The sequence below is a fragment of the Danio rerio genome, chromosome 11, assembly GCF_049306965.1.
Source record: "Danio rerio strain Tuebingen ecotype United States chromosome 11, GRCz12tu, whole genome shotgun sequence".
Classification (NCBI taxonomy): domain Eukaryota; kingdom Metazoa; phylum Chordata; class Actinopteri; order Cypriniformes; family Danionidae; genus Danio; species Danio rerio.
This window is the reverse complement of record NC_133186.1, coordinates 33,698,729-33,712,500: the sequence shown is the minus strand read 5'-3', so window position 1 is coordinate 33,712,500 and position 13,772 is coordinate 33,698,729. Positions and strand designations below refer to the sequence as shown.

The window sequence follows — 13,772 nt, the reverse complement described above, 5'->3', positions numbered from 1 at the left end:
CAAAAGAATTAATTACTTGACTCTCAATGACCTACTGTAGTACCAAAATCGACTTAAGGACAAGAAGAGAGTTTAGTCTGTTTTTATAAACCCTCCTGAATGAAGCAGTTACATGCTGCAGTTATAATGATAAAAATAGGATGAAGTTCGCTTTCACTTTTAAATTCTTAAAAAGCACACTTTTTTACAATTTGGTTTTATAGATGATCTGCCTGTGATGTCAAGCTTGTTGTGTTATAAATGAAATATATTATACAGTACATGTGTGAATGTGGAGTGAATCGACGTCTTACATTAGCACTGCAGGTAAAATTACATGTTATGTAATTGGCTGCTGATGTGATCAAGTAACATTTTTATTTAACCTATGCCTATTTCACAAATAAAATAAATAAATAAAAACAACAATCATAAGGACACTAATCATTTATTTATTGACAAAAAAATCGGACAATACATGTGGTCGTGGTTTTGTTTTGGCCCTGAACGCACTTAATTTCACCTCTAATATTCATTCTTCTTGTTTATTTTGTAACCAACTACAAAAAAAGACATTAAAATTAAGATACAAATTATACCAAGTGAATTTCATTTCAAAAATAGGATTTTTAAATAAGGTTTAATAGGTTTGACTCACTCCTTCTGTTTTAACTTTCTATCTCCGAGATTGCAATGTACTGTAATTTTCAAAATTATCTAAACAAGACAATTAAAAAATGCTGTAAAAGTGTAGGCTAATAACTATTTTATTTTGACTGCTGGTTTCGACTGACCACAGGAGAACTGCACAATGTAAAGCTGCAGTTGATGCAGTAGCATTGTACAAATCGCGATGTGATACAGCATGTTTAATCCTTGCACTTTTTAAAATGAATGTAAAAGAAGTCTATTCCAAAGTCGATTCCACTGAATTGAAAATTCGTAGATAATTAGGGAAAAAAATAAATAAATGAAAAATAATATATATATATATATATATATATATATATATATATATATATATATATATATATACATTGTTGTATATATACAACAATGAGGTGGTATTAGTTAAAGCAATATATAACATTAATTAATTAACAACAAATCTGTTAAGCATGTTCTCAAACACAAACACACACACACACACACACACACACACACACACACACACACACACACACACACACACACACACACACACACACACACACACACACACACACTAAAATAACTTGTAAGCTGGCTAGCATCTATCAGTCTATCAGCCCAGAAGGCCAACGTGGCATCCATGGAAAAGTATTTTTTTGGAAGAGCACATCATTACATTTTGATTAAATCTTATGAAGACCTTTTAATTTGAAATAATGTGCACCACATAATAAGAGCAGGAAAATGCATTAGGACAGAGAAAAAAGTATCCAAAGCTCAACTGGAACACAACATGCTCGGACCTGAAAGTGTCTTTACTAAATAATTTAACTCATGAGAGGCTACAATTACACTTGAACCATTCATCAGAGACATAATGATCAGATCGATCAAGAGGAAAACTGAGACACAACTGACCACTCTATAAACTGCATTAAACATTCATCTAGCGGCAGAGTTTTCAACCTGACAGGAAAGAAGTCGCCGTTGCCCAATGGTCAAGGGTCAAAGGGCACATTTACCAACAATTCAGTGTACGTATGGGGAAAGAATCAAAGGTGAAATGAGCTGTAGGCGACCTAGAGAGCAAACGTTGGTTAATTCACCAAGTGTGCTGCTCATGCAGGCAGACAGACAGGAGGCCTGAGAGGTGAGAGTGATTTGAATAATGAATGAAGTTGGCCGACTTTGACTTCTGCTATAATGAGAGAGGAACTGTACGTCTCAGACAGCTGGAGAACAGCTCGAGTGTCTGAATACCAAACACGCCAAGAGGCATTATAGGGCTGTTCACACAGGACGGGCTCCTGCAGTACATATCAGCCGGCACTATTTTACTTGTAGATAAACCTGCATTATATGTGTGTCGTTGGATGTTGTGTTTGCCTTGTTCATTTCTCAGCATCAGGTGCATTTTTAAAAGACATGTCCCATTAGAAAGTCTAGCTGGTTGGCTTCTTGCTTGTTTGCTATCAAATTAGGCCGTACTCACACTAGGTACAGTTGCCTCGAACCGGGCCAAAGCACGCTTGTCCCCCCTCCCTTCTCCCCCGACGGCCCGCGCTCACACCATATCTGGCCTCGGCACGCTTACGTCATCGCTGCTGCGCTGTTCAGAAGCGCTCTCTATGGCAAGCCTTTTTAGCATATAAATCTTTGTTCTGACTCCATAAATATATTTAGAGATTTCTCTAATTATATTTTGACTAGTCATAATTATTATTCCACTACTCAGAATAACAATTAGAGATATCTGCAATTGCAATTGTACTAGTACGAAATCAGATTAGAGATATCTGCAAATATATTATGACTAGTCATATTCCTCTATTGACTTCCATTGAAAAATATTTGCAGATATCTCTAAATGAGTTTTGCCTAGTCACAATTGTAATTAGAGATATCTCTAACTGAGTTTTTTACTAGTCATAATACATTTGGAGATGTCTTTAATTCGTCATATTTAGAGATATTTACAAATATATTTGAAGATATCTCTTAATTAATTTACTAATAGTCGAATTACAGTTGTAGATATCTTGAATTGGATTTTTGACGAGTCAAAACTCAGAGATATCTGCATATATTTTTAAATGGAAGTCAATGGAGGAATATGACTAGTCATAATATATTTGCAGATATCTCCAATCTGATTTCGTACTAGTACAATTGTAATTGCAGATATCTCTAATTGTCATTCTGACTAGTCGATTTATAATAATGACTAGTCAAAATATAATTATATCTCTAAATATATTTATGGATAGTCAGAACAAGGTTTAAATGCTAAAACGGCTTGCCATACACTCTCACCCAGTAGCACAGTGGAGATTTCTCTAGTTATATCCTTTCAGTCGTTTGTCATGCATTGACATGCAGTCAAATATTTCGCCAAACAGTTCTTAGGGATGCGGTGACACGCAGTCAGATATTTCACCGGACAGATCCGCCACTTTTGGCGCTCATAAACAATCATTAAGCTCTCGTGCTGCAGGAATGAGGAGGTCTGCTGAAGGCGCGCAGCTGTCACGCTGTGAGGAGTTTGCGTCTTTAATAAACCACGGCAGTTTGCGATCACTGAACAGTAAGAATGATTAATAAATCCATATGAAACAACCCCTTAAAAGTCACGTATCGCTTTCAGTTTCGGGCTTTGGCGCGTTTTGCACTCACACACAAGCATACCGCACCAAAGCCCAAGTGTACCGCGCTCAGGCACACCTCTTACAACCGGGCCAGGGCCGGCCAAGTGAACCGTGCTTGAGCCCGATTCAGCGCACTCACACTTCTCAAACGATCCGGGAAACAGGCGTGGGCACGGTACGGATGGCATAGTGTGAGTAGGCCGTTAGTCTGTTCAAGAGCAAATAACAGATGATTCTGGCCAAATATTGCTGTTAGATGGCCAAAGCTAAACTTATTTCACATTTAAACTTTTTTATTATACTATGCGAGAGCTACACAAACCGGGATCACATACAAAATAAACAAATATATTTGAGTGTATGTGTGTATGTGTGTTTGTGTGTGTGTCGTTATCGGTAACACAAGACTCTTATCGTGTAATAAAAAAATATCTCTATTAATCTATTCTCAAAGTTAGTTTGGGAGCTGGGTCTGTTCTACGCAAGCATGGTGACTTTCACCTTGATATTTTAGTGCGGATGCATACCTGACCGGTGAGTCGTCTGACAAAAAAGTGACTTTCTGAATCAAATCAGCAAGATGCCTGACTTTAACTGCAGTTTGGCAGTTTCACTTTAACTCATTAACATTTCATTCATTATCCCGTAACAAACTGGGGTATTAGATGCAAATAAGGACTGGTGAGAGTGTTATAGAATTTATTCCAGGATAAAGTCCTACATGATGGTAATAGTCTGATTGCGGTGTTTACTTTAGTAATTCTTTAGTAAAATACTTTAGTAAAAAAGATCATGCACTTTTCGTTCTTTTCAGTCTCATATTAGAAATTGGTTATTGACAAATCAGCATTGTCAGCATTAGTACTGTATTCTTGACACATTTGTACTGTTGTCTTTGGCTTTTTGTCCTCTGCTCCCATCAGTCTGTTCTTTTTTTTTTCTTTTTTTCTTTTCTTTACTTTTTTAACTGTATTTCTTATGAAAGTGTATTTAATGTTTAATGTTGTGCTTCTATTTTAGGTGTGACTTTTTAACATTCTGTAAAGGGTCTACGGATGAAAAATAGCCATTCTTGGCTAATTCTGGCACATTTTACAGTAATGTTTATTAATGTGCATTGACCCTGTAAACAAATAAACTAAACTAAAACTAAATTCTACTAATATATGCATAATTTTCATGTCTTAATTCCATTTCTGTTTAGGTTCAGTTATGACTTTAGTCAAATTAAGGTGATCAAAAAAAAAAAAAAAAAATCACTGTTTCGAGCTTATGTAGGCCTGCAGTTCATGTTTAACTAAATAAACAGCTAGTAAACACAAGTACATCACCAATTATCAAAGTAAAACAGTTTCTCAAGCAGTTTGTGATGCATTTTGTAAAGAGGAGATGAGCCCCTGTTCTAATGCGCCACCTGGCTTGAGAAACCCGTTCTCAAAGACTTATTATTTGGGTAGCACACATATTTTTAATGCCTTCGGCAGAATTCAAATAAGCCATTTTAATCTAGATTAATCTAGATTAATTCCGAGATTAATATAGATAAAAAATAATCTATGCCCAAATATTATATATATATATATATATATATATATATATATATATATATATATATATATATATATATATATATATACACAGTTGAAGCCAGAATTATTAGCCCCCTTTGAAGTTTTTCCTTCTTTTTAAAATATTTTCCAAGTGATGTTTAACAGAGCAAAGAAATTTTCACAGCATGTCTGATAATACATACATACATACAGTTGAAGTCAAAATTATTAGCCACCCTTAATTATTAGACCCCGTTTATTTTTTCCCCAATTTCCTTTCATATGCTTTCATATGCTTTCGTATACACAGTATACACACACGCACACATGCAACACTCTTTTACACATCTTCCTTTTTGTTTAGCTTAAATGGAAACAAGGCTTATGTTAGCAATTGTGAAGTTGAACGTGCCTTCTGTTCAGCTGCTTTACACTCCAGCTGTTTAAGGCATGAGTGCGTCGTGCCTCCAATGACCAGTCCAGCGTGGCTGCACCAAATTCGTGCTATTATAATGATTTTCCTATTACAGTACACTTATTATCCTGCAAGAATTTTTCAGTAGACGTATAATAGTATGATTAGCACCAAGTCTCTCGAGCATTAGCAGCAGATTTATAGTATCATTACTTGCTTCATTACTTAGTACAACATTAAAGTCTGTAGAGGATAAAATTACTGTAACAGGAAGGAATGTGGTGAGCTTACAGAGAAGATGGAAAAATCTTCCAGGAGCCAAAAAAAGCTCATTTATTCCATTATCATCAACCATGTCTTAGTGCTGGCAATCCAAGCGTTTACATTATATGTACAGCTGAAGCTGTGATGCATTCTGCGATGATCTGGATAGCATATTGAGGTTAGTATGTATGTAAACACAACCATGTGACTCATTTATTTGCAAGCAAGTTGCATTGAAATATTACAGCACTTTTGCATAATTTAATTTACAATAAAGCAGAATTTTAACCAATGTCTTTAAGAAAACTAAATCTTCACTTGTATTGTGTTTGATCTGTACTAGTAATCTTTAAAGAAAATTATGTATTTAGTTTATCGATGCTCCAGAAGGGGTGCAAACTTTTGAACAGAATAAAAATGTGTTTTTTTTCCCACGTTTATTCTAAATATCATATTATATCTAAATATCAAGTTTCCCAGAATAAAAAATAAATAATAACCCCAATTAAATTAGTGTTTGAACCTTCTGCACTAGTTGCATACAAGTCCCTCAGTTGTCCTCAATGGAAAAAAAGTTGGATCTCAAAGTCATACAGTCATTTTTGGAAAGGGTTCAAATACACAAAAAATCCTGATAAAACAAAGAATTTGCAGGACCAGAAGATTTTTTCCAAAGAACAACATGCAGTTTAGCGGTTCAGAAGAAACAGGGATGGGGTCATTTATTATAAAATAAACTATTAGTTTTTTCTTGTGTACTCTTCATAAATGTCTGTCTTGTGAAATATCTAAAGCTGCAATGATTAGGCCAGTCATGATAGGGAATTTTTGTTGTGCGACACTGTATATTCACAGAAATTGTTGCGGTAAGCAATATTAAGTGTTGGGCAAGCTACTTGGAAAATGTAGCGAGCTAAGCTATTAGCTACTCTACTTAAAATGTAGCTTGAAAGCTACCCCCTGGGAAATGTACCAAGCTATGCTAAAAGCTATATAGCAAAAGTAGCTTAGTAACAAGCAAGCAATTTTTTTCTTCTTTTTTTATTTTAAAGCAACTTCAATCCAAGTTCAGTTATTTACTGCAATTAATATGCTGTTCCAAACTGAAACAAAGAAGAAGAACTCGCTATCATATGTATTACTTACTGTTACTTTTATCGGTTAGACACTGGCTTCACAGATCTGTGAATAGCAGTGGTGCCACCTAATGATCCACGATCGGTAATTGTAGCTTTTGTGGATGATACTTGATACTACTTGCTTAAAATAAACGCTTCACTACTGAAAAACTATTTGATTTAGAATGTAGCGACCCTAGTGCCACGCTACTGAGAAATGTAGTTGAGCTAGTAGCGTCAACTTTTGCACGATCAGTCTTCTTAGTAAGAGCCAGTCATTTATGGAACACACTTCCTATGGATTTAAGGGGTGTTACAAATTATTCAACAATTAAATACAAGTTAAAGAAATGGCTAAAAGCAAATCAAGTTTGTAATCATGTGTAATTCTTTTGTCCAACATTTTAAGAAATTCTTATTACATGTTTTATCCCTTTGTCATACGTAACTTTACTGTTTTTGTATGTGTGATGATGTGTTTTTTGATTTTAGGTTGCCTTTTAAAATCTGGCTGGGGGCAGCAGATGAAAACCTCAGGCTTATTTACAGTTCTACTGTTTATTAATGAGCAATGTCCCTGTTAAATAAAATAAATTTAAATTCAAATTACTTGTGGCTATGCTACTGCCCAACATTGGCGATATTATTGTCATTTTAAGATCATTTTATACGACAGATTATATAATGATTATATAACAGTATAATAATGCAAATAGCCATAAACATCTTAAAACACTGATCGTTCTTAAGGTTATTTAAATTCTATAATTCAATGTTAAAAAGGTAAACGTCAAATTAAATATAGTATTACTTGTCCTGTTGGGTAAACGTCCATTTATAAACGTTGACACCGTTGAGGTAGAACGTAAACGTCATTGTACGTCATCGTCATCAACGTTATTTGTGAAATTGTAAACGTATAATGCAACGGCAAAAATTATTGAGGTCATCTCCAAGTATTGAGTGATAAGTCGATATATTGATTATTGTGACTAGCCTAGCAGTTACACTTGACTTTTCATCATTGACTTTCATTCATACGCATGCAAAAGCTTTAGACTGGAAACGCAATTCCATGCTAAGGTATTTTACATTTTGCGGGGTATTTGAAGCTAAGGTAAAGTTGCGTGAACTATGACCTGCGAATCTGCATTACGTGAATGTATGAGACTAATAGAAGAACATAACATTACTTGGTACAGAAACATAAAACATTGAGAAATCGCACATTTTTGCAGTGTCGCATCCCCCCTCCCAAATTCTAAACACATTCAATTCATTTTGTGTAATCATTCTTGTTTTAGTCAAATTCTGCGAGGTAATACGTAAACATATTCACAAGTACATGTCAGTTTTAGACTTATGTAATATCACTATATTATTACTAAACTAAAATGGTACTAATATCAGCAAATGCGGCTAGACACTCACTCTTGAGCTGACTTGCGTTGTGGTTGAGACTCATGCGGGGTGGCAGAGTGCTGTGGTAGGGCAGGGCGCTGCTGAATAAGATGTCATTGGGCACGGCCTGGTCCAGCATGGAGCTACGAGAGCTAGCCAAGGACAGCGCCCTCCGGTGGCTGCTACACAAGCTCTCGTCTGACAGAGTCCGGTACAGTGAGCGGCGCGGAGACTGCACCACAAGCGGTATCTGAAATAACAAACACACACAAAAATACAGTCTTAAAGAGACGGATGTGAAAGCTGCGAATGAGAAATGCAAATTTGCAATCAACTAAAGCCGTAAATTCAAACTATAATAATAAAAAAAATATTGCAGACAACACAGACAGTATTTTAATATATGTATGCTTAATAAACAAACATTATTGGCAAGGCAAGCACCCTATACTATATTTTATTGTACACATTATTGGAAAAATATTTGGAAATATTGGTAAAATCTGACATTGGGATATTTTGTTTTTCGGAGATATATATTGCGATATGAATATAATTTCACCAGATGGCTAAAACTGCTCTATTTAGTAAGAAAATGTATTATTGGAATGATTACAAAGGGGAGTGGATCACGCATATAAAAATAATAAACAAATTACAACTGATAGATAAATACAACAGAGCATCAACAAAAATAAAACTAACAGTGCTTTATGGTTTTCATGCAGAGTCATAACAGTTTTCAGGTAACAGAAATTAAATATTGAAAAATAACACAGCATAGTCTTCATTGTATGAATAATTAGATAAAATTGATCTTTATTAAAGTTACAAATGGTGCAATTTCTTGTTCCTGAATGCTTTAGACTCTCTTGAAATGCGCACACAGCCACAGGCATTAAAACAAAGCGCTCTCCCTCGTGAAGCCAATACGTAGGAAACTGAAACCGCAATTCATCGACTCGCCTTCGGGGGCTCGTTCCAGAAAGTTTAGCTGTTCAATGACTGCAATCCAAAATTGGCCAATTTTACTGCTGAAAAAACATGTTTACAGCCTGCTACAAAAGATGGTTTTGGTGTATATACAGCAGCTAATACTACCCTTTATGACAATTGTGATGAGGGTGAGTTTTAATTACTCATCCGTTCAGTTTTTATTAAGTTATATTAAGGCTGCATATTTAAAGGTGTGGCCACTTGAGTGACAGCTAGGTCTCACTGGTCACCATGTTGTCCCCTGCGCTAATTCTGGCTGATTAGCTGCTGAACTCAGCATATACATCGTTATTTTGTTTTGTTTAATGTGGCTTTACACAGTCAGTTGTCTTCAGGGATTATTTCCTACAATTATCAGATGATATGGCATGCTGTGTGCACTTAATTGTGCTCACAAACCATTCAAGTGGCCTCCAATTCCCAGGTGAGTGAAATTATATACTTGTTTACCATCTCCATAAATGTATTTGTTTTATTTAAGATAATTTATCATTTTCTTTAGACCTGTAATGCACTCCAGAATCTGAAAGATTGATTAGCGGTAGGCTATAAAATAGTCATCTGAAATGTTGTCATACAGTGTTATGCCTGGATTTCATAAATAGCCTTGCATATACTAACAAAGACTATATTTGGTTTGAAATTAGAAAGTATTTGGAAGAAATTAGCGTTTTCCTCCAGTAGAAAAATGTTATAAGAACAATGCTTAGTGGGTCAATGTATTACAACAGTGTTTTTAAAAGTCTAAACAAGATACTGATATAGTACACAACCAAGCACATGTGGTCAAAACACAAAGGAGCTACAGGTAATGAAGTATCAAGCGTTTCTCCCAAAGAAAAGCACATATAAGCAAAATGCTAGCAGGCATCTGAGGCTATGCCTCTTTGGCTTTGTTTGGTATCCCCCAGACGATGCAATGGCGCACAAACAAAATGGCGACGGTTGGTCATGTCTACTTGTAGCTTCATTTTTGTTCTTCAAAAACCTTCTAGTGGTGACTACTACATCCATATCTTTTACAGTCTATGCCTAAAATGCATGTGATGATAATATTTTAAGCAGCATTGCATATCCGATATGACCATTTCTGATACACACATTCCGATATCAATGCTGAAATGATATATTGGGTAGCCCTGCAAAAGTTTTAACAATTCGGGATGAACAGACTTTTGTTTATTCAGGCAATGCAATAGGCACTCCTGTATCATAACAAAGGGACTCAGGTTACACCAATAAACATGTAGACAAAGCTATTTTACATTTACATATGCCATGTGACCTTTAAATGCAAAAAAAAAAGGAAAAAAAGCGGAATACTCCTTTTTATAATTGTCTGAAAAACATTATTCTAATGTTAAAAAGACTTTGCGATACACATAGATGTTTATGTGAAATGTACACTTTACTATTAACCATAATATAATTTCACATTTCAATTTGCACAATTTTAATGGTATTGGAAATATATGCCTAAAGAGAACGAGACTGGGAGGGGGAAGCAAAGATATTATTCATCAGAATATGATTATATGGAAGGCTCGGCAATATTGTTAATAAAACAGCCGTGGCAATAAAGCACATATCACTTAATTGAATTGTGGGAGAGGAGGAGGTTTGGCGAAGGGAACATGAGTCTCAGCTGGGGACCAATCAGCAGTCGGAGAGAGTGGCTGTGGGTCTGTGAGTCAGATCTATTAGAGTCATGGTGCTCTCATCAATAATGCAGGAGCGATGGACACGGGCCTCATGGGGGGGTCGACGGCGGGAGGAGGGGCGCAAACTGACAATTAGAGAGACATGAACGTGACGGAGGACCAGCAGACCGAGGAGATGGAGTGCTTATAATAGACCGGCGAAATTAGAAGAAAATAAGCACAGCAAATATGAAAAATGGCACATTAGTGTTTGTGCAGAGTGAGACTAGTTGCAACAAAGAAGTATGGATTTATTTAGTTTCAAGTGGTAATGATGATTATAATGATATTAATAAATATAATAATAGTCATATATATTATTTTACATTTTAATTATTATTATTATCACTATATATTAGTGTTTTTTAGTTGCTATATAGTAACATTTTATAGGTGTTATAACATATTTTTGCAGTAGTGGTTGTATAAATATATTCTGCTGCCCTAAATGAAATGTTATTACTATTATTTTATTAATAACAACATAATTTTTCCCAGTTAGCATAAATGATAGCAATAATGTTTATAATAATAACAATTCTAATAATAATAATACTATCGATGCGGTGGCGCAGCAGGTAGTGGTGTCGCATCACAGCAAGAAGGTTGCTGGTTCGAGCCTCGGCTGGGTCAGTTGGCGTTTCTGTGTGGAGTTTGCATGTTCTCCCTACGTTCGCGTGGGTTTCCTCCGGGTGCTCCGGTTTCCCGCACAGGCCAAAGACATGTAGTACAGCTGCAATGGTTAGGCTAAACTGTCCATTGTGAATGAGTGTGTATGGATGTTTCCCAGAGACAGGCTGCAGCTGGAAGAGCATCCGCTGCATAAAATGTGCTGGATAAACTGGCAGATTATTTCGCTGTGGCGACCCAAATTATAATAAATTATTATTATTATTATTATTATTATTATTATTGAGAAATTGTCACCTAAGTTAAATGGAAAGTTGTTGATTTTATTAGCATTAATATTATTGTTATTAATAATACTGACAATAGTATGACATCGACTAAGAATACTACTACTACTAATAATAACAATAATAAGACCCCGACAACTACTAACTACTACTAATACAACACCAACAACAACTACTACTACCACCACCACTACTACTACTACTACTACTATGACTACTACTAATAATGTCAGGGTTCTGCCACTCTGGTCATGTAAATTCTTGTTTTGGTGGCAGAGTCCGGACACTAGTCATGTCTAGTCCTGTTGTGCTCGGCTCGGGTTTTCTTGGGTCGAGCACTTGTTTCTGTCATTGTGTGTGTGCGTGCCTCCGACGCGCGCGCTCTTGTTTTGGTTGGCGCTGAGATGAAGCATGCGCGTTGCTTATGTGTGAGCGCACGGTAAGGTGTTTATCTATCGTGTGCTTGTGTCTTGCGTCTCTTGTCAAAGCATGTGGCTCGGTGTTTACATTGTGGTCACGTGCTTTGTTGTGTGCTTCATTGTTGCTTGTGTTGTCATGAACACGCAGTTAATGAGTTCTCATTGGCTGCGTGTTCTAGTCTCGTTTTATGCGAGCGCATGGCTTGTGTTGTCTCTCTGTGTCATGCGCTCTCCCGTTTATTGTCTAGTCCCACCCTCCTTGTTAACTCATTATTAGTTTGTCATGTTCAGCTGTTTGTGTCAATTTACTTTAGCTTCATAATCCCCTCATGTTTTCTGTCCTGTGCCAGTTCGTCGTCGATATTACTCTGTCTTGTTGTTTCCAGTCCTGCTTTGTCCTGCCAGCCCTGTCAAGTTTGTTTTTGCCTTTTTATTCATGTTTTCGGGGTGGTTTTGTTTTGCCTTTTATTTTTATTTGTATTTTATAATAAATCCTACATTTTCTGCAATTGGGGCCTCGCTCCTTTTTCCTCTCACCGACCGTGACAAATAATAATAATACGACTTCTACTACTGTTTATAATATTTAGACAACAAAGATGACTACTACAGCTACTACTAATAATAATATGATGACTACTACAACTAGTTATAATATTAGGAAAACGAAGATGACTATAACTACTACTACTACTACTACTAATAATAATAATAATAACAATAAGACAACGATGACTACTACTACTAATACTAATAATAAGACAACAACTATGACTACTACTACTAATAATAATAATACGACGATGGCTACTGCTGCTACTACTAATAATAATATGACGATGACAACTACTACTACTACTAATAATAATAATATTAATAACAAGATGACGACTTCGACGATGACTACTACCATTCCTACTAATATGACTACTACTACTACTAATTATTAGTGGTAGTAGTTGTTGTATTATTATTATTATTATTATTATTATTATAATACCACAATGACTACTACTACAACTAATAATAATAATAGTATTACGATGATGACTACTACTACTACTAATAAAAATAAGACGACGACATCGATGAAAACTACTACCACTACTACTACTATTACTAATAATAATAATAATAATGATAATAATAATAAGGTGACTACAACTACTAATTCTACTACTACTAATAATAACATCAATAAGACGAATACAACTACTAAAAATTATTACTACAAATACTAAAAGCTTTATTACCATGCTACTTATTATTAACTTCTTTGATAATCATAATAGTAGTAGTTACCCATTATCATTTGGTAACGCTTTACAGTACAATTACAACAGCCAGTTCCTGAATTGTTAATGAGTGGGCATGACGATTGACAATCAACAGTGCTTGTACAACATTTATTAAGCCTAGTTAAATGACAATTTATAAATCATTCAGAACAATCTATACTGTATTTTCAATGCGTTATAAATTAACAGAATACATTATGTAAGAAATGGTTACATGATATATTTACATACTAACCAATGCATTAGCATCATCATCTGTTACCCATGATTTTTATACTGTGTAGCTGAATTAGATTTAGATATAACTAGTTAAAAAATGAGTGTGTGTTAACAGTGAAATTTAATAAATTAAATATGAATGCAGGTATATATACAGTAAAAATAATTAGCCCCCCTTTGATTTTTTTTTCTTTTTTTTT

At 35.2% G+C, this 13,772-nt stretch overlaps 1 protein-coding gene across 6 annotated transcripts in view; it reads right to left on the bottom strand.

Moving 5' to 3' along the window:
* The window catches only part of sipa1l2 (signal-induced proliferation-associated 1 like 2), a 148,518-nt gene that overhangs the window by 12,962 nt on the left and 121,784 nt on the right, over window positions 1-13,772 (bottom strand). For 5 of the 6 annotated variants that reach the window (XM_068224163.2, XM_073915855.1, XM_009306150.4 and 2 more), the window contains one exon: window positions 8,054-8,273. In XM_068224163.2, the coding sequence (XP_068080264.1) occupies window positions 8,054-8,273 (220 nt within the window). Of the gene's footprint in view, window positions 1-8,023; window positions 8,274-13,772 lie in introns of all 6 variants that reach the window. The other variant, XR_012386775.1, reaches the window with a different exon arrangement.